Raw genomic sequence first — 21,921 nt, 5'->3', positions numbered from 1 at the left:
AGGGTTTGGTGGGCAGTGTCCTTTGGTTTTGGAGTTGTAGTTCACCTACATCCAGAGATCACTGTGGACTCAAACAATGATGGATCTGGACCAAACTCTACACGAATACTCAATATGCCCAAATGTGAACACTGGTGGAGTCTGGGGAAAATAGAATCTTGACATTTGCAGTTGTGTTTGCTGGGATTTATAGTTCACCTACAATCACAGAGCATTCTGAACCCCACCAACAATAGAAATGGGCCAAACCTCCCACACAGAACCCCCATTTCGACCACAGCAACGCATGGCAGGGGACGGCTAGTACAAAATAAAAAACACGAGACAGAGAAATGACACCCACGGAGGCCATCGTCTTCGGAAGAGATATTTCTGTATTAGAAAGTGGCTTATAAATACATTTATTACAACTAGAGGATTGTTATCTACGAAAGAGAAGTTGGATAGAAATCACGGGGGGATAGAAACCCAAATCTCTCAAGACGGTGGTAATACGAACTGGCTCCTTTGTCGGGCTTCCTGTCTCTATTTGAAGATAAAAAGGGACAAAAAAAAGTCAGGAAAGAAAGCAGAAAAACTCGTTTTTTAGGAAAGGAAGACCAGTTTGGCCCTGTTTTCACTCCACTAAAGAGAAAGGTTTCTTGTTTGTTTTCTGGACTGTATGGCCATGTTACAGAAGCATGCTCTCCTGACATTTTGCCTGCATGTATTGCAAGCATCCTCAGAGGTTGTGAGGTGACCTCAGGCCCCTTCCTTTTCCCCCTCAGCCGCTTAAGCGGCTGAGGGGGAAAAGGAAAGGGCCTGAGGTCACCTCACAACCTCTGAGGATGCCTACCATAGATGCAGGCGAAATGTCAGGAGAGAATGCTTCTGGAACATAGCCATACAGCCCGGAAAGCACACAACAACTCAGTGAATCCGGCCATGAAAGCAGCTGGAAGGAGGGAGAAGATGTCCAAAGATGTCACAGCGGCCTCTTGATTAGAAAGAAGAAAGGGAAGGAGAGGGGTGAAGTGGCCAAAGGCACGGCGGAGTGATCATCATCGGAGCGGCCGAAGGCACAACGGAGTGGTCACTGGAGGTCCGGTGGAGGCTTAGGTGGGGATGACGCCAGTGGCAAAGAGGATGATGAGGATGAGGATGATGGCCACGATGACGCAGATGATGGCGATCATCTTGACGTTCTTCCACCAGTACTTGCGGGCCACTTTCTGCGAGGTGGTTTTGAAGTGTTCGGACTGAGGAGGGGAAAAGAGAGAGAAATGGGGGTCAACGAAGGAGAGGGGATCCCATCATCACTACCACCTCCTCCTCCTCGCAAAGAGCAAATCCCCATCTGTTTCTCTCACCCAGAACATCCAACACAAACAGAAACTAATCCAAGCACTCCTGACAGATGGCCATCTGAAGCAGAAGACTCTCTCAGGCTTGCAGCCAAAAAGGAGATTCCACCTGAACATTAGGAAGAACTTCCTGATTGTGAGAGCTGTTCAGCAGTGGAACTCTCTGCCCTGGAGTGTGGTGGAAGCTCCTTCTTTAAACAGAGGCTGGATGGCCATCTGTAGGGGCTGCTTTGAATGCAATTTTCCTGTTTCTTAGCAGGGGGTTGGACTGGATAATAATAAAGTGAGTTGCATAATTAATGTAATAATAATAGAGTAAAATAATGGAAATGTAATAATAGTAATAATAGAGTAAAATAATAAATGTAACAATAACGATAATAAATATTGTAAAATAATACATGTCATAACATTAATAAAGTAAAATAATAAAGTAATAATAATAGAGTAAAATAATAAAGTAATAATAATAGAGTAAAATGATAAATGTAATAATAATAGAGTAAAATAATAAATGTAATAATAACAATAATAAATATTGTAAAATAATACATGTCATAACATTAATAAAGTAAAAAAATAAAGTAATAATAATAGAGTAAAATGATAAATGAAATAATAATAATAATAATAATAATAAATAGAGTAAAATAATAAATGCAATAATAACGATAATAAATACTGTAAAATAATACATGTAATAATAACATCAAGAAAGTAAAATAATAAAGTAATAATAATAGAGTAAAATGATAAATGTAATAATAATAGAGTAAAATAATAAATGTAACATTAACAATAATAAATATTGTAAAATAATACATGTCATAACATTAATAAAGTAAAATAATAAAGTAATAATAATAGAGTAAAATGATAAATGTAATAATAATAATAGAGTAAAATAATACATGTAATAAAAATAATAATAATAACAGAGTAAAATAATAAAAAACCTTGACTCGAGTATAAGCTAAGAGGAACATTTTCAGCCTATAAAAAGGGATGAAAAACTTGGCTTATACTCAAGTTTATACTGATTGTGAGAGCTGTTCAGCAGTGGAACTCTCTGCCCCGGAGTGTGGTGGAAGCTCCTTCTTTTAAGCAGAGGCTGGATGGCCATCTGTTGGGGGTGCTTTGAATGCAATTTTCCTGTTTCTTAGCAGGGGGTTGGACTGGATGGCCCATGAGGTCTCTTCCAACTCTATGATTCTATGATTCTCCTCAATGGGACATTCTCAATGGGCTTCCAATGATTGGCCATTGCCAGAAGGGACAGAGAGTAGCATCTATGCAGACAATCATGCCATCACCGCTCAAGTAGAGAGCTTTGAAATAAAAGCTTTTTGAAGGTGCTCTTACTGCCTATTACCAATCCCCTTTTTGTGATTAAAATAATAATAAATAAAATAATACACAACCAGAGTAACATAATAAATAACCTTGACTCGAGTATAAGTCTGAAAAGGGCTAAAAAACTCAGCTTATACTCAAATATATACTGACTGTGAGAGTCGTTCAGCAGTGGAACTCTCTGCCCCAGAGTGTAGTGGAAGCTCCTTCTTTGGAAGCTTTTGAACAGAGGCTAGGTGGCCATCTGTCAGGGATGCTTTGAATGCAATTTTCCTGGCTCTTTGCAGGGGGTTGGACTGGATGGTCCATGAGGTCTCTTCCAACTCTATTATTCAATACGGTAAATAACATTTTAAAGATTCATATAGTACTCATGACAATGACACGCTCCAGCTTGTCCATCTCTTTCTTGGAGCTGGACGTCCACGTTTGGGGACATTTAGATGTGAATTTCTGGACTGCAGATGGACTAGATGGTCCTTAGGGCCTCAATACTTATTTTGAACTAAGCAGCATGGACAAATCTGCACATTGACAGTAGTTGGGGGAAATGAGAGCTGAGCCAGATCTGGAGGGGAGGGATAAGGCTCAGGCTCTTGTCCACAACCGGAGAGCCCCTCCCTCGCCCTTTTGGGGCCCCACCGTGGCTTCCAGGTCCTCCGTCTTGTTGCGCAGGTGGTCCAGGTTCTCCCCTCTGGCCAACATCCGCTCCACGTTCTGCGTCATGATGTTCTTGACTCCTTCCACCTCGCTCTGGAGGTTCTTCACCCGGTCGTTGCCCATGGATTGGCCGCCTCCAGTGCCTCCCTCCTGAGGACAAAGAAATAGTATTTAGGGACTGAAAAAATAACACTATGCAACGTCATTTTTGTTCCTGCATGATAAATTATTATTATTATTACTAGCTGTCCCCTGCCACACGTTGCTGTGGCCCAATCTGTGTATAAGCCAGTACCCGCCGCATACCAGTATTGCCATCTGTTGAGGAGTTACGAAGGTTGGAGGCATTACTTTTCATTCAACCCTCATATAAACGGTAGATACTCATTGCTTACTTATTTGTCACAAAAAAAGGAAATGGGAAGGAGGAAACCCAAAATGGAACTGTAGAGGACAGTCTACTGAACAAGCTAGTACCTGCCACATACCAGTACTGCCATCTGTTGATGAGTTACGAAGGTGGAGGCATTACTTTTCATTCAACCCTTGTATATACGATAGATACTCATTGGTTACTTATTTGTCACAAAAAAGGAAATGGGAAGGAGGAAACCCAAAATGGAACTGTAGAGGAGAGTCTACTGAACAAGTCAGTACCTGGTACATAACAGTATTGCCATCTGTTGAGGAGTTACGAAGGTGGAGGCATTACTTTTCATTCAACCCTCATATATATGGCAGATACTTATTGGTTCTGTAGCTTTAAAACTGGACCTCGAATCCACTTTAAACCGACCACTCTTTGAAAGCGCCTGCATTACTTTAAGGGCACTAATAGGAAGTGTTTGTGAACAGTGCGGCCTTGGCAGCAGGAGAAAAAGTCCAAATGTCATTTACGGGGTTAAGGAAGGAACAAAGGGCCAGATTGCGTCAGCGAAAGTTATTATCTTTGTGAAGGCTGGGATATTAATGTGGCACAAAGGGCAAGTGGGTTTGCGAAGGCGGAAGTACAGCAGAGCAGGCTGTTGTTGTTGTTGCCTGCCTTCAAGTCCTTTCCAACTTCTGATTTCCGTGGGTTTGTTTGGAAGGGTTTGCTCTTTCTTTACGTTGAGGCTGAGAGAGTGTGACCAGGGTGGGATCCGAACCCAGTGCTCTAACCCAGGCATGGGCAAACTTTGGCCCTCCAGGTGTTTTGGACTGCAACTCCCACAATTCCTAACAGCCGCTAGGAAGGGTCCAAAGCTGCCCCCAAATATTTGGGGCGCAAAGTGTCTCATCAAATGATTATCGTGTCAGGAGCAACCAGACAGTTGTATTAAGTTTTAAACAAAATAAACAAACAATAGACAAAACACAAAGTTTGCAAGCTTGGTATTCTATTAAATGTCCTTTCACCAGTATCTGGCCACTTGGAGTGCCTCTGGTGTTGCCGCAAGAAGGTCCTCCATTGTGCATGTGGCAGGGGTCAGGTTGCATTGCAGCAGGTGGTCAGTGGTTTGCTCTTCTCCGCACTCGCATGTTATGGATTCCACTTTGTGGCCCCATTTCTGAAGGTTGGCTCTGCATCTCGTGGTGCCAGAGCGCAGTCTGTTCAGCGCCTTCCAAGCTGCCCAGTTTTCTGTGTGCCCAGGGGGGAGTCTCTCATTTCTGGGTTTGAGCCTGCCACTTTTGGACTCTCGCTTGCTGGGGTGTTCCAGCGAGTGTCTCTGTAGATCTTAGAAAACTATTTCTTGATTTAAGTCATTGACGTGCTAGCTGATACCCAAACAGGGGATGAGCTGGAGATGTCACTGCCTTGGTCCTTTCACTATTGGCTGCTACTTCCTAGCGGATGTCAAGTGGTGCGATACCAGCTAAACAGTGTAATTTCTCCAGTGGTGTGGGGCGCAGACACCCTGTGATAATGCAGCATGTCTCATTGAGAGCCACATCCACTGTTTTAGCATGGTGAGATGTGTTCCACACTGCGCATGGATAATCAGCAGCAGAGTAGCATAGCGCAAGGGCAGATGTCTTCACTGTGTCTGGTTGTGATCCCAAGGTTGTGCCAGTCAGCTTTCGTATGATATTGTTTCTAGCGCCCACTTTTTGCTTGATGTTCAGGCAGTGCTTCTTGTAGGTCAGAGCATGGTCCAGAGTGACTCCCAGGTATTTGGGTGTGCTGCAATGCTCCAGTGGGATCCCTTCCCAGGTGATCCTCAGAGCTCAGGATGCTTGTCTGTTCTTAAGGTGAAAAGCACATGTCTGTGTTTTAGATGGATTAGGGATCAGCTGGTTTTCCCTGTAATAAGCGGTAAGGGCACCTAGAGCTTCGGAGAGCTTCTGTTCAACCATTTCAAACCTCCCTGCTTGAGCAGTGATGGCACGATCATCAGCATAGATGAAACTCTGTATCCCTTCTGGCAGTGGCTGGTCATTTATGTCAATGTTGAACATGGATGGAGCAAGCACGCTCCACTGAGGCAGGCCGTTCTTCTGTTTCCGCCATCTGCTTCTCTGTCCCTGGAACTCAACAAAAAAGCTCCTGTTTTGTAGCAGGTTTCCTATGAGGCGGGTGAGATGGTAGTCCTTTGTGATATTATACATATATCATAAGCTGCTGACGGTCTATGAAGACAACTCCTGTGATCTGCTGCCTTTCAAAGCCATATTCTATGTCAGGGGTCTCAAACAAAGGTTTGAGGACCTCCAAGGTCATTTACCCTCGCTCAGGGTCAACCTAAGTCTGAAACAACTTGAAAGCACACAACAACAACAATCCTATCTCATCAGCCAAAAGCAGGCCCATACTTCCCACTGAAATACTAATAAGTTTATATTTGTCAAATTTTTCTTCATTTTAATTGTTGTATTGCATTTAAGTGTTTTTGCACTTCAAATAAGATATGTGCAGTGTGCATAGGAATTCATTCGTTTTTCCCCCAAATTATAATCCGGCCCTCCAACAGTTTGAGGGACTGTGACCTGGCCCTCTGTTTACAAAGTTTGTGGACCCCTGTTCTATGTGCTTCAAATGATACTTAAGGAGGAACATGTCGTCACGAATGTTCCTGGCAATGGGGCAACCCTGGAGAGGCCACTCTTGCCCAAGAGTTCCACACTGGTGACGGGTAGAATCAAGTGCCCAAAACGGGATCGAACGGAATCCGAGCGCTGAAAGTAACTGCCAACTTCCTCTTTTTCTTTCTGCAGAATGAGGAAACAAAGGGAAGGCTGGGAGAGACTAAAAGGAAGCAAGTCTGGGGGGCGTTTGGGGGATCGCAGCACCAATGAGGAATGAATGGGGCACAGAAAGTGGGGCAAAGATCCCGGGCGGAAGGAGTGACGTTTGCCCCTTGCGATGCCCAATATGTCAGGCATCTGTCCAAACCGGCAGAGCAGCTTTCTGCCTCTCTCGCTCTCTTTCTTTCTTTTGGCAGCAGAGGCTTTGGCCAGGTCTTTTGGGGAAGGGATGGGCACGCAGAGGCCCAGGTGAGAGGACAAACTTTGGCTGCAGGTTTTTAGGAACAGCCAGGGAATGGAGAGAGAGGGGCATACTTCCCTTTCTCGCTTTGGAATGCTGCCAGACCTCCTTGACCCAAATGGGACAGCATTGGAAGGGAGGAAGGGAGGGTGATAATAATAATAATAATAATAATAATAATAATAATAATAATACTCTATTTATACCTCTCCACCATTTCCCCAAGGGGACTCGGGATGGCTTACATGAAAAGGAAAAGAAAGTAAGAGAGAGAAAAAGGAAGGGAAGAAAAGAAAAGAAGGAAGAATGGAAGGGAAATGGGGGGAAAAAGGGAAGACTAGGAAAGTAGGAAGGAAGAATGGAAGGGAAGGTAGGGGGAAGGTAGGAAGGAAGAAGAGCAAGGGCAAGGTAGGAAGGAAAAGGTAAAAAGGGAAAAGGGAAGGGAAGAGAAGGGGGAGGGAAGGAGAGGAAATAACAAGTGATGGATGGAAGGAAAAGGGAATAGAGGGAAAGGAAGGAAAAGAGGCAAGGAAGAAAAAGGAAAGGAGAGAAAAGGGGAGGGAAGGGAAGGAAGTGGGAAGAAAGAGAAGGGAAAGCAAAGGAAGGGAGGGAGGAAAGAAGGAAAGAATGAAGAACAGGAAGAGAAAGATAAGAAAGGAAAGGAAAGAAAAGGAGAGGAAAGAAAAGGGAAGGAAGGAAGGAAGGGATGGAAAGAGGGAAGGAAGGAATGAAGAAAAGGAAGGAAAAGCCAAGGAAGGAAAGAAAAGAAAGAAGGAAGGGAATTTATTTGGAAGTTTTCTATACTGGCCTTCTCAACCTCGACGAGGGACTCAGGTCGGTTTACAGCATATATAAAGTACAATCATATAAAAGAACAACAAGTGCAAATCATTACATATTAAAATAGTACAATACAGTACAATAAAAACAACAGAAGGAAGGTAGGAAGGAAGTGAAGGGAAGGAAAGGTAAAGGAAGGAAGGGAGAATGAAAGGGAAAGAGGGAAGGGAAGGCATGAAGAAAATGAAGGGAAGGAAGGAAGGAAAGGGTGAAGGAAGGAAAGAAAGAAAGAAAGAAAGAAAAAGAGAAGGAAGGGAAGAGAGAAGGAAGAAAAGGGAAGAAAAGGAAAAAGGAAGGAAGGTAGAATGAAAGGAAAAGAGAAGGAAGGAAGAAAAGGAAGGGAAGGGTGGGAGAAGGAAAAGAAAAGAAAAGGGGAAGGGAGAAAGGAAGGGAAGAGCGAGGGAAAGGAAGAAAACAAAAGGGAAGGAGGAAGGGAAAGGTGAGGGAAGGAGCAGAAAGAAAAAGGGAAGGGAGGAAGTAAGGAAGAGTGAGGAAAGGAGAGGGAAAAAAGAAAAAGAGAAGGAAGAAAAGGAAATAAGAAGGAGGGAAAGAAAAGGAAGGGAGAAGGACAGAAAAGAAAAGAAAAAGGGATGGAAGGAAGGAAGGAAGGAAGGAAGGAAGGAAGGAAGGAAGGAAGGAAGAAAAGAAGGGGAAGCAATGGAGGGCAAGGAAAGAAAAGAAGGAAGGATGGAAGGAAAGAAAGAAAAGGAAGGGAAAGCAAAGGAAAGCAAGGAAAAGAAGGAAAGAGGGAAGGGAAGTGAAATCTGGCTGTCTTAAGAAAGAAATTACAATCCACTTCCTTTAGCCAATCCTCTACATACAGTTAAAACCACAAATTCCACGTAATTTGACCATTGCATCACAAATGCAGTTTGACCCCACGTTAACTGCCGTGGCTGAATGCAAGGGAAGGTTTGTAGTTTTGCCTGGTCTTGAGACTTCTACTTTGGGGGAGTCACACTCTCTCAGCCAGAGACTGATGAATATACCATAAGTCCAGAAATATTGGAGGCAAACAACAACAACAACAACATCTATTGCAATAGAACAAAAGTGCACCTGGATGCACCTACAGTGTAGAAATAACACAGTTTGACACCACTTTAGCTACCACGGCTCCGTGCTATTGAAGACTGGGAGTTGTAGTTTGCAGCCTTTAGCAGAGAAGGCGAAAGACCTTGGAAAACTACACCTCCCACTATGGTATAGCAGTGGCAGTAACTGCATCCATTTCAGGTAGCTGCATATCCCTGAAAAGTTGTACGAACCTGCTGCCCAAAAGGCAGAAAGGCCTCTAGTGGAGGGGAGTTCCACAAGTCACGCTGCATTGGTACAGTAAAGGGACCGTCTGGCCTGTCTCTCCACCCGATTTATGAGGATCAGCTGAGAGTAGAAGCATAAAGAGCAAGGCCGAGCCGAGCGTGATGGACTTTGGTGGGGATTTGCAAAAGGAAAGGGCAAAGGGCGCTTCCTCCAGATTAAGAGGGTGTTTGCCTTTTTCTTTCCTGGGCTAAGGAGAACCAACAAATCAGCCCTGGAAGATGAGCCGCTCTATCAAAAGCAGGTCTTTTGTAGAGAGAATGGCTCTGAATGGCTCATGCCGGAGCATCAATTTGCATATGGATACCGATTGGGTGGAAGAGAGAGAGTGGGAGGAGCTGTTGGAATAATAAAGCAAGAAGAGAACGGCCCACCCCGGAGCATCAATTTGCATATGGATACTGATTGGGTGGAAGAGGGAGAGTGGGAGGAGCTGTTGGAATAATAAAGCAAGAAGAGAATGGCCCACCCCGGAGCATCAATTTGCATATGGATACCGATTGGGGGAAGAGGGAGAGTGGGAGGAGCTGTTGGAATAATGACACAAGAACCTCAGTAGAGGCACTGGGTCCACTCCGAGTTTTAGACCAAACTTTAAACTCTAGAGCAGTGTTTCTCAACCTTCCTAATGCCGCGACCCCTGAATACAGTTCCTCATGTTGAGGTAACCCCCAATCATAATATTTTTGTTGCTAATTTGCCCTAGCTTCTGCCAACCTAGCAGTTCGAAAACATGCAAATGTGAGAAGATCAATAGGTACCGCTCCGGCGGGAAGGTAACGGCACTCCATGCAGTCATGCCGGCCACATGATCTTGGAGGTGTCTATGGACAACGCCGGCTCTTCGGCTTAGAAATGGAGATGAGCACCACACCCCAGAGTCAGACATGACTGGATTTAATGTTAGGGGACAACCTTTACCTTTTAATTTGCTAATGTTCTGAATTGTAATGTAAATATCTGACATTTTCATCCACCGGACCAAATTTGGCACAAATACCCAATACACCCAAATTTGAATACTGTTAGGGTTTGCGGAAGGAATTGATTTTGTCATTTGGGAGTTGTAATTGCTGGGATTTATAGTTTGCCTACAATCAGAGAGCATTCTGAACTACACCAGCGATGGAACTGTACCCAACTTGGTACACAGAACTCCCATGACTAACAGAAAATACTGGAAAGGTTTGGTGGGCATTGACCTTGAGTTTTGGAGTTGTAGTTCACCTACATCCAGACAGCACTGTGGGCTCAAACAATGATGGATCTGGACCAAACTTGGCCACGGTGGCCCACGCTCTCGTTACATCCCGAATAGACTACTGCAACGCACTCTACTTGGGGCTGCCTTTGAAGACTGCCCAGAAACTTCAACTAGTCCAATGGTCGGCAGCCAGGTTGCTCACCAGAGCGGCATACAGGGAGCACACAACTCCTCTGTTACGTCAACTCCATTCTACATCCTGATGCAGTTCTAAGGGGGATGGACCATGGATGATGGGACTTACAGTACCTTTACTCACTTACTGAAACCACTGCGACCCTCATCCAATGACTGATCAAGACCAAATTGACACAAAGAGCCCTCATGACCCTCTCTACATTCTGATGCTCTTTGGAAGAGGGTAGACCATGGATGATGGGACTTGCAGTACCTTTATTCACTTACTGAAACCACTGTGACCCTCATACAATGACGAATGAAGACCAAACTTGGCACACAGAGCCCCCATGACCCACTCTACATCCTGCTGCAGTTTGGAGGAGGATGGACCATGGATGATGGGACTTCAAGTACCTTCACTCACTTCCTGAAAACAATGCCGCCGTCATCCAATGGCCAAGACCAAACTTGGCATACAGAACTGCCATTACCCACTTTCTCTAATAACCCGGGCAGCGCCGGGTCCCCAAGCTACGATACTATTTTAGCTCTTCCCATGGGAATCCCGCATTTTGGGGGAGGAAGCACAGTCATCCGTCCACGTTAGCTGGGGTTTGGGAAGCAGGACCCCCATGAAAATGGAAAACCCCAAAGGATGAAATTGCTGCACTACAAATCCTCAGTTTTCAACAGAAAGCACTCAAGGACTCTCCCATTATCCAAAGCCACCCCAAAGATTTTTGTGTTGTTGAAGGCTTTCACGGCCAGAATCGCTCCTGGCGTTTCACCCACATCTATGGCAGGCATCCTCAGAGTGTGTGAGGATTCTCCCAGGGAGGAAGCAGCCGAGCCTTGAAGCTGCAAGGCTATTCAATGCTAATCAAAGTGGACAACTGCAACATTCACACTTGCCCCTAACAGACAAGAGTTCTTTCTCCCACTCTGGACATCACTCCACAAGTATACAAACCCCCATTTTCCTAGTTTCCAACAGACCTCACAACCTCTGAGGATGCCTGCCACAGATGCAGGCAAAATGTCAGGAGAGAATGCTTCTAGAACATGGCCAGACAGCCCAGAAAACACACAGCAACCCATCCCAAAGTTGTAGTTCCCATAGCATTGAGCCACAGTATTCATCCTACAGCGGGGATGCCAAACCTTTCTTCCCTGGGGCCCCTTTTACACTGCCATATAAAAATCCAGATTATCTGCTTTGATGATCTGGATTATATGGCAGTTTAGAAGGCTGAAGGGGTTTCTGGGAAGAAAAAGTCTCCAGGGAATTCCATCCTTGGAAAGGGACAGGTCCCAGGGATGCTTTGAAGGACCCGGGAAGGAAAGGAGGGAGGAGAGAGAGAGAGAAAAGAAAGAAGGAAGGAAAAAAAATAAGGAAGGGAGGAGAGGAAAGAAAGAAAAAAAGAAAGGAAGGAAAGGAAGAAACAAAAACAAGGAAGGGAGGAGAGGAAAGAAAGAAAGGGAGAAAGGAGGGAAGGAAGTGGAGCAAAGAAACAAAAACAAGGAAGGGAGGGAGGAGAGGAAAGTAAAGAAGGAAGGAAGGAAGGAGAGGAAAGAAAGAAAGAAAGAAAGAGGGGAAGGAGGGAGGGAAGGAAGGAGAGGAAAGAAAGAAAGGAAGTAAGTGGAGGAAAGAAACAAAAACAAGGAAGGGAGGGAGGAGAGGAGAGGAAAGTAAAGAAGGAAGGAAGAGGAAAGGAAGGAAGGAAGGAAGTGGAGGAAAGAAACAAAAACAAGGAAGGGAGGGAGGAGAGGAAAGTAAAGAAGGAAGGAAGGAGAGGGAAGAAAGAAAGGAGGAAAGAAACAAAAACAAGGAAGGGAGGGAGAAGAGGAAAGTAAAAAAGGAAGGAGGGAAGGAAGGAGAGGAAAGGAAGGAAGTGGAGGAAAGAAACAAAAACAAGGGAGGGAGGGAGGAGAGGAAAGTAAAAAAGGAAGGAAGGAAGGAGAGGAAAGAAAGAAAGAAAGGAAGTGGAGGAAAGAAACAAAAAAAACAAGGAAGGGAGGGAGGAGAGGAAAGTAAAGAAGGAAGGAAGGAGAAGAAAGAAAGAAAGGGAGGAAGGAGGGAAGGAAGGAGAGGAAAGAAACAAAAACAAGAAAGGGAGGAGAGAAAAGAAAAGGAATGAAGCTGAGAAAAGAAAAGAAGGAAGGAAGGAAAAAAAGGAAAGAAGAAAAGAGGAAAGAAAAGAAGGAAGGAAAGGAAAGGAGGAAAGAAACAAAAACAAGGGAGGAAAGAAACAAAAACAAGGGAGGGAGGAAAGAAAAGAAAGAAGGAAAGAGGAAGGAAAAGAATGAGGAAAGAAAAAGAAGGAAGAAAGGATGGGAGGAGAGGAAAGAAACGAAGGACATAAGGAAAGGAAAGAAAAGAAGGAAATAAAGGAAAGATACAAAAAGAAGGAAGGACGGGAAGAGACGGGAGAAATAAAGAAAGAAAGAAAAGAAAGAGAAAGGGGGAAAGAAAAAAAGAGAGGAGGGAAGAAGAGAATGTAAAAAAGAAAGAGGAAAACATACCAGGAAGCAAGCTAGGAAAGGAAGGCGGGGTCCTCCTTGGGGCCTGAGTGCCCTCCCCCCAGCCCCCCTCCCTTTTTCCCGGCCTCCCTTCTTCCCCTTCCCCTTCCTCCTCCTGGACTTCCCTCTGGACGTGGCAAAGGGGAGGGGCTGCTCTAGAGTACAGACAGAGAGAGAGAAAGACCCCCCCCAGACCCCATTCTGCCTGCCAAACTGCTGCTCGTGCTGACCATGGTGGCTCCGGGGTCTCCTCTTCCCGAAGCGCCTTCCTCTGCCTCTTCTTCCTTCCTTCCTCTCTTCCTTTCTTTCTCTCTTTCTTGTTTCCTCTTCCTCCTCCGCTGGGCAGCCCCTCCCCTAAATGCCTTCCTCCTCCTCCTCCTTTTCGCAGGTGGACGGCCCCGCCCCCAGGAAGGCCCCGCCCTCGACTGGCCTCCTCTGTAGGAACAAGGAAGGTTGTGTTTATACCAGAGTAGGCGTGGCCTGCGCTTACGATGGGCGTGGTTTGTGTTTCGGGGCGTGGCCTGGGATCTAGCCTCTTCAGGGAAAGAACGAGGGTTGTGCGTGCTTATACCCGAGGAGGCGTGGCCTGCGCTTATGGTGGGCGTGGCTTATGATTCGGGGCGTGGTCTGAGATCTAGCCTTCTCTTCAGGGAGAAAGGGAGGGTTCTGCCTATACCGGAGGGGCGTGGCTTGCTCTTCGGGGGCGGGGCTTATGCTTCAGGGCGTGGCCTGAGCTCCGGAAGAGAGGGGCTGCCTGCGTGGAGCTTCCACTCTGGGATTTGGGGAGATCCAGAGCTGTCGAAATGGGGCCAGGGAGGGCCCACGCCGCAGGTAGGGTCCAATGAGAGGTGTACAGGCTGATAATGAGATGCAAATAGGATGCAAATGAGATGCAGGCCTTTCTGGGCGAGGAGGCACAACCGAGGCCCCTCCTCCTTTGAAAGGCCTTTTTCAGGGAGCAGAAGTCTGTAGTAAAACTATTTTATTTATGAGTTTTCCGGACTTTCTGGCCATTTCCCAGAAGCATTCTCTCCTGACGTTTCGCCCACATCCATGGCAGGCATCCTCAGAGGTCGAGGGGTCTGTTGGAAACTTAAATGAGGTTTATATATCTGTGGAATGATGTCCAGGGTGGGAGAAAGAACTCTTGCCTGTTGGAGGCAAGTGTGAATGTTGCAAATGGCCACCTGGATTAGCATAATGATTCCCCAAGCAGCAACCAGCCAGACTTCGAAGCCGCAAAGCTATTCAGTGCTGATTATCAATATTTAAGGATTCCCTGGGCCCCCAGGTGGCGCAGCAGGTTAAACTACTGAGCTACTGAACTCAGGTTGGCAATTTGAATCCAGGGAGCAGGGTGCATACTCAAGAAATAATTCCCCCCAAGCAGCAACCAGCCAGACTTTGAAGCTGCAAAGCTATTCAGGGCTGATTATCAGTATTTAAGCATTCCCTGGGCCCCCTGGTGGCACTGCAGGTCAAACTACTGAGCTGCTGAACTCAGGTCAGCAATTTGAATCCAGGGAGCCGGGTGCATAATCAACAAATGATTCCCCCAAGCAGCAACCAGCCAGACTTTGAAACTGCAAAGTTATTCAGTGCTGATGATCAATATTTAAGGATTCCCTGGGCCCCCGGTGGTGCAGTAGGTCAAACTGCTGAGCTGCTGAACTCAGGTCGGCGGTTTGAACCCAGGGAGCAGGGTTTTATTTGCTGCCAGTGTAAAGAGAAAGATGTTGTAAGTGACTGCGGACTTGGAATCAGACAAAAGGTTGGTCTTTTCTGCAAGTGCAAAACCACATATATACACAAACACACACACATACACACACAAAACACAGACTGGGCCACAGCAACACGTGGTAGGGGATGGCTAGTAAATAAATATAGTAATAACAACAACTTGGGGATGGCCTGTTTCTCGATTGAACCAGTGCTCTCTGTCCTTTTCTCCGCAGGTGCCCAGCTCTGTGATCCTCCACCTGAGTCTCAAGAGGGTCCAATGGAGGAGAAGCAGCCCCCCAAGGCCCCTCTGGCGTCCAGCAAGGGCTGCAACCGCATGAAGCGCCTGCTGGGTTTTGAAGCCGCTGACCTCTCATCCTGGAGCCGCCTGGTCTGTCTCCTCAACCGGCCCACCGACCCAGCCGCCCTGGGGGTCTTCCGCTTCCTTTTCGGTAAGTAGCAGCCCCCTGGTGGAAAATGGCATTTATAACCCACCTTTGGGAGATCATAACCTTTTAGAAAAGCACGACCTTTCGGAGAAGAGCCAAAAACCTTCTAGAGCAGACTCTTCTCTTGTGGTATACAATCAGATGTAAGGCAATGGTTTTAGTTGTTAGACTGAATAACCTCTTAGCTCTGATCTGATAGGAAAACAGAGATTTTGCCAGTGCATAAAAAACAGCAGAGATTTAGAAGTGTTTTCCACTAATACTAATAATAGATACATAGACACTCCTTGTGGAGAGAAAAATACACAAAATAATAGCAATAATCTATACTCATAATAGATACATAGCCACTTTGAGTCTCCTTATGGAGGGAGAAAATGGAGTATAAATAAACATCAGCATAATAATAATAATAATAATAATAATAATAATAAATTCTTTACTAATAATAGATACATAGCCACTTTGAGTCTCCTTATGGAGGGAGAAAATAGAGTATAAATAAACATCAGCATAATAATAATAATAATAATAATAATAATAATAAATTCTTTACTAATAATAGATACATAGCCACTTTGAGTCCCCTTGTGGAGGGAGAAAATGGGATATAAATAAACATCAGCATAATAATAATAATAATAATAATAATAATAATAAATTCTTTACTAATAATAGATACATAGCCACTTTGAGTCCCCTTGTGGAGGGAGAAAATGAGGTATAAATAAACATCAGCATAATAATAATAATAATAATATAGTCTATACTAATAATAGATGCATAGCCACTTTGAGTCTCCTTGTGGAGGGAGAAAATGGCATATAAATAAACATCAGTATAATAATAATAATAATAATATATTCTAATATTAATAATAGATACATAGCTGCTCTGAGTCTCCTGGAGAGAAAAAGCAGGGCATGCATAAACAACAACAACAATAATAATAACAATACATTCTAGCCTCTCTCTCCTTGTGGAGAGAAAAAGTGGGGTATTAATAATAATAATAATAATATACTAACAATAGATACATAGCCACTTTAAGTCTCCTTGTAGAGGGAGAAAATGTATAAATAAACACCAGCATAATAATAACAATAATATAGTCTATAATAATAATAGAGGCATAGCCACTTTGAGTCTCCTTGTGGAGGGAGAAAATGGCATATAAATAAACATCAGCATAATAATAACAATAATATATTCTAACACTAATAATAGATACATAGCTGCTCTGAGTCTCCTGGAGAAAAAAAGCAGGGCATAAATAAACAACAACAATAATAATAACAATGCGTTCTAGCCTCTCTCTCCTTGTGGAGAGAAAAAGTGGGGTATAAATGATGATGATAATAATAATAATAATAATAATAAATGATTAGTTCTAATACTAATAATAGATAAATAGCCGCTTTGGGTCTTCTTGTGGAGAGAAAAAGCAGGGGATAAATAATCATAAAAATAAAACGTTCTTATTCTAACAATAGATATATAGCCTCTCTGAGTCTCCTTGTGGAGAGAAAAAGCAGGGCATTGATAATAATACATTCTAATACTAATAATAGATATATAGCTCCGAGTCTCCTTGTAGAGGGAAAAAATGGAGTATACATAAACATCAGCATAATAACAATAATACATTCAGATACTAATAATAGATACATAGTCTCCTTGTAGAGAGAAAAAGTGGGGTATAATAATAATAATAATAATAATAATAATAATAATAATATGCTCTAATACTAATAGATACATATTTGTTTTGAGTCTTTTTGTGGAGGGAAAAAGCAGGGTATAAATAATAATAATAATAATAATAATAATAATAATAATAATATATTCTAATACTAATAATAGATTAGAGGGAGAAACCGTGGAGGCCGTGACAGACTTTGTATTTCTAGGTGCAAAGATTACTGCAGATGCAGACTGTAGCCAGGAAATCAGAAGACGCTTACTTCTTGGGAGGAGAGCAATGTCCAATCTCGATAAAATAGTAAAGAGTAGAGACATCAGACTGGCAGCAAAGATCCGCCTAGTCAAAGCCATGGTATTCCCTGTAGTAACCTACGGATGTGAGAGCTGGACCTTAGGGAAGGCTGAGCGAAGGAAGATAGATGCTTTTGAGCTCTGGTGTTGGAGGAAAGTTCTGAGAGTGCCTTGGACTGCGAGAAGATCCAACCAGTCCATCCTCCAGGAAATAAAGCCCGACTGCTCACTGGAGGGAAAGATACTAGAGACAAAGTTGAAATACTTTGGCCACATCATGAGGAGACAGGAAAGCCTAGAGAAGACAATTATGCTGGGGAAAGTGGAAGGCAAAAGGAAGAGGGGCCGACCAAGGGCAAGATGGATGGATGGCATCCTTGAAGTGACTGGACTGACCTTGAGGGAGCTGGGGGTGGTAACGGCCGACAGGGAGCTCTGGCGTGGGCTGGTCCATGAGGTCACGAAGAGTCGGAGACGACTGAACGAATGAACAACAAAATAATAGATACATAGCTGCTTTGAGTCTCCTTGTGGAGGGAAAAAGCAGAGTATGAATAATAATAATAATAATAATAATAATAATAATAATAATAATAATAATGGCCAGGGATTATGGGACTTACTGTCCCTGAGATCTGGAGGACCAAAGGCTATTTTGTTCTTCCTTGCAGGCAAGGCTGACCATGCGCCATCCTGTCCAGGGCTTTGGGGGTGTGCCCTTTTGGCTTTATTCTTGGCAAGCCCTGGATGGAGATGGCTGTTGTTTCCTTCCTGTTTGCCTATCCCTCCCAAATCCGGCTGCAGGATGCTCTCCCCGCACATAATTGATGGGCAGCGTTTCGGGAGGGATGGAAAGGATGGAAAGGAAACTGCACAGGGTGCCAAGTGGTTGCAACTTAATCCAGGAAAAGGATGCAGAGAGCGGGGTTTTGGCATAATTGCTGGTGTCTCTTCCTCCTCTGCTTAATTGCTTGGTCTCGGGCAGCAAAGAAGGCCTCAGCATTGCCAGCAGCCAGAAAGAAGGATTTTTGGTGCCACGTTTTTGAGGCCAATGCCCCCACCCTCTGCCTCTTATCAATCGAAAAGGCAGACTTTGGACTCAGTAGGGGTCAAGGCTGTTTCGTAATGAGCAGCACTGGGGCCTCTGGCCGTTCTCTAGAGCTGGACTGATTGGCCAAGATAAATTGCTAGTGGACTCAAAAACTGACCGCTCTTTGCAAAGGGTCTGGAGCATGGGCTGGGTTTGCGGGTAGCTTCCCAATGGTAACTTTTGCACTCCAGGACAGGAATAATCCTCTGACTTTAAAACACCACATGTTGAGTAGGAAAACAATCCTTTTTTATTGAAGATAAGTAAAAGCAGCAAAGTAAAAAAGCACTTTAAAGGAATAGGTAAATCCAATTAGGTAAGAAGATAAGCAGGAACAAATTAGTCCAAGGTATGGTTCAGCAAAGTTCAAAAACGAAGTCCAGACTTCTCTAATAAAATCTAGATAGATCTAGGGAAGTAATGCTACCCCTTCTATTCTGCCTTGGTTAGACCACACCTGGAATATTGTGTCCAATTCTGGCCACCACAACTGAAGAGAGATATTGACAAACTGGAATGTGTCCAGAGGAGGGCGACTAAAATGATCAAGGATCTGGTATACAACCAGATCTAATTATGCAAGGCAATAGTGTCAGTTGTTAGGCTGAATAACCTGTTTTCTCTTATTTGTTATGAAAACAGCAGAGCTTTAGAAGTGTTTTTACTGCCCAAAAATATATACTCTCCCATAAAATAGCATGTTTTATATCACGCACTCAAGAGACAAAAATGAAGTAGGCCTTGATAAAAAAAATAACATATTTGGTTTACTCACAACCTTCATGTGTTCAGCATACGCAGTTGCAAAACTTATCAGTCCAATTTCAGATATGTTTGAGATAATTCTCTGTGCCATCCAGCCAGGGCATCTCTCTTATAACAAAAAGCTATCAACAGGTCACATAGTCAAAACGAGAGAGAGAAATGACAGGGTCTGTAGCCCCTCCTACAACTTCTCAGAAATTATAGAGTAAAGGAAGCTGCATACCAGAACATCCATACAGGAAACAGTAATAATAATAATAATAATAATAATAATAATAATAATAATATAATAATAATAATAATCTTATGGTAATTAGGGATTCAACCAAAACATACAGACACTATATCACTGACTCCTTGATACAAAAGCCTTCTGTAAGAATGTTTCCCATACACAAGGGCAGGACCAAGGTGGTTAAAGTGGGATGGAAGTACTGCAACGGTGCCGTGTGGAAGTGGAGAGCAATTCAAGCCTTGGGTACATTGACTGCCCCAACCTTGTGCCTCTTGCAGGGCTGCTGATGGCCCTGGACATCCCCCAGGAACGGGGCCTGAGCTACCTGGACCACAAATACCTGGACGGGCTTCCGGTCTGCCGCTTCCCCCTCTTCAACTTCCTGGAGCCACTTCCTCTGGATTGGATGTACCTGGTTTACACAGTCATGCTGCTGGGTAAGAATCCAGGAGGGAGGGAGGGAGAAGAGTTGGGCGCAGGTTGTTAGGGAATTCTCCCAAAAGAGCGGAGCATCCAAAAATACAAACAGGATACTCGATTAAGCAGTCAGCTCATGGCAAGCAGAAACATTTTAAAGTGCATCTATAGATAGATAGATAGATAGATAGATAGATAGATAGGCAGATAGACAGATGATAGGAGAGATACATATAGTGTCATAGATTTGGAAGGAACCCCCAAAGGCCATCTGGTCCAGCCCCCTTATTTCTACCAGGCAGGGAGGCACCATCTAATCCCTCCTGACAGAGGGCCATCCTGCCATAGATATGATCAAGGTACAGGCAATCCTCAAGTGAAGGACCAGAAAGTTTCTATAGGTTTGTTATTGTTAGAGATGTCTCCCAAAATAGAAGAGCATCCAAAAATACAAACAGGATACTTGATTGAGCAGTTAGCTCATGGCAAGCAGGAACCTTTTAAAGTGCAACTTACACACACACACACACACACACACACATATATGAGATACATATAGTGTCATAGATTTGGAAGGGACCTCCAAAGGCCATCCTGTCCAGCCCCCTTCTTTCTGCCAGGCAGGAAGGCACCATCTAATCCCTCCCAACAGAGGGCCATCCTGCCATAGATATGATCGAGGTACAGGCAATCTCCAAGTGAAGGACCAGAAAGGTTCTGTAGATTTGTTCTTGTTAGAGATTTCTCCCAAAATAGCAGAGCATCCACAAATACAAACAGGATACTTGATTGATCAGTCAGCTCACGGCAATCAGAAACATGAACAGGGACCTTTTAAAGTGCATCTATAGATAGATAGATAGATAGATAGATAGATAGATAGATGATAGGAGAGATACATATAGTGTCATAGATTTGGAAGGAACCCCCAAAGGCCATCCGGTCCAGCCCCCTTCTTTCTACCAGGCGGGGAGGCACCATCTAATCCCTCCCGAGAGAGGGCCATCCTGCCATAGATATGATCGAGGTACAGGCAATCCCCAAGTGAAGGACCAGAAAGGTTCTATAGGTTTGTTATTGTTAGAGATGTCTCCCAAAATAGCAGAGCATCCAAAAATACCAACAGGATACTTGATTGAGCAATTATTATTATTATTATTAGATACATTCCAACTGACATACAGGAGTCAGTGTCTAGATCCAGGGAAGTCATGCTCCCCCTCTATTCCACCTTGGTTAGACCACATCTGGAATACTGTGTCCAATTCTGAGTACCACAATTGAAGGGAGATGTTGACAAGCAGGAATGTGTCCAGAGAAGGGTGACTAAAATGATCAAGGGTCTGGAGAACAAGCCCTATGAGGAGCGGCTTAAAGAGCTGGGCACGTTTAGCCTGAAGAAGAGAAGGTTGAGAGGAGACATGATGAGGGCCAGGTATAAATATGTGAGAGGACGTCATAGGGAGGAGGGAGCAAGCTTGTTTTCTGTTGCCCTGGAGACTAGGATGCAATGGAACAGTGGCTTCAAACTACAAGAAAGGAACTCTCCACCTGAACATTAGGAAGAACTCTGTGACTGTGAGAGCTGTTTAGCAATGGAACTCTCTGCTCCAGAGTGTGGTGGAGGGTCCTTCTTTGGAGGTTTTTAAACAGAGGCTGGATGGCCATCTGCTTTTTGGCAGGGGGTTGGACTGGATGTCCCACAAGGTCTTTTCCAACTCAAGGATTCTCTGATTCTAGGTGGGAAGGGATTCCCTTGCCTTATTCTAAAGCTAGCTAACTGTTCCTCTTTGAGGACTGCCGGCTTGGGCAGTGTGGGGTTGAATTCCAACACCTGAAAAGGCCACTGTGATCCCCTCTTTGCAGGAGCCCTGGGCATCATGCTGGGCTGCTTCTACCGGATCAGCTGCCTCCTCTTCCTGCTGCCTTATTGGTACGTCTTCCTCCTGGACAAGACCACCTGGAACAACCACTCCTACCTCTACGGCCTCCTCGGCTTCCAGTTCCTCTTCATCAATGCCAACCGCTACTGGTAAGGAGGGCCTCTCCACTCCCTAAAGGCCAAAGATTGCACGATGTCATACACACACACACATATATATATGCATATATACACACGCAAAACACATATACACAGACTGGGCCACAGCAACACATGGCAGGGGACAGCTAGTAATAATATAAAATAATATATTGTTTCTTGTCTGGAATTCCCCTGTTTTTGAGTTTTGTAGGAAACCATGAAAAGGGCTTTTCTAAAATCATAACAGTATATAAAGAACAGCAACTCCCAACAAAGGATTCCCCCAGGCAGTAAGAAGCCAGACCTTGAAAACTGCAAGGCTGCTCAATAATAAAAATAGTA

General features: G+C 44.2%; 2 protein-coding genes across 2 annotated transcripts in view; one reads left to right on the top strand and one right to left on the bottom strand.

Annotated features, from left to right (window-relative positions):
- Window positions 1-356: 356 nt before the first annotated feature.
- On the bottom strand, window positions 357-13,363 carry VAMP8 (vesicle associated membrane protein 8). Its single transcript, XM_060787445.2, has 3 exons — window positions 13,114-13,363; window positions 3,339-3,506; window positions 357-1,238 (listed from the first exon to the last, which is right to left on the bottom strand). Exons 1-3 carry the CDS (start codon window positions 13,114-13,116, stop codon window positions 1,095-1,097), a joined length of 315 nt encoding a protein of 104 aa, XP_060643428.1. The 5' UTR covers window positions 13,117-13,363; the 3' UTR covers window positions 357-1,094.
- Window positions 13,364-13,596: 233 nt separating this feature from the next.
- Window positions 13,597-21,921, top strand: part of GGCX (gamma-glutamyl carboxylase) — a 29,259-nt gene continuing 20,934 nt past the window's right edge. The window contains exons 1-4 of the mRNA XM_060786968.2: window positions 13,597-13,714; window positions 14,842-15,057; window positions 19,418-19,576; window positions 21,423-21,588. Of these exons, the coding sequence (XP_060642951.2) occupies window positions 13,687-13,714; window positions 14,842-15,057; window positions 19,418-19,576; window positions 21,423-21,588 (569 nt within the window). The 5' untranslated portion in view covers window positions 13,597-13,686. The remainder of the gene's footprint in view (window positions 13,715-14,841; window positions 15,058-19,417; window positions 19,577-21,422; window positions 21,589-21,921) is intronic.

The sequence above is a fragment of the Anolis sagrei genome, chromosome 7 (genome assembly GCF_037176765.1).
Source record: "Anolis sagrei isolate rAnoSag1 chromosome 7, rAnoSag1.mat, whole genome shotgun sequence".
Taxonomy (NCBI): domain Eukaryota; kingdom Metazoa; phylum Chordata; class Lepidosauria; order Squamata; family Dactyloidae; genus Anolis; species Anolis sagrei.
The sequence above is the reverse complement of the archived record's forward strand: the minus strand, read 5'-3'. Positions and strand labels throughout refer to the sequence as shown.

Coding starts and splice junctions, on each gene's coding strand:
- VAMP8 (XM_060787445.2), bottom strand. Junction 1,239..3,338: donor CGGAGGACCTGGAAGCCACG/GTGGGGCCCCAA, acceptor TCCCCTCCTCAG/TCCGAACACTTCAAAACCAC.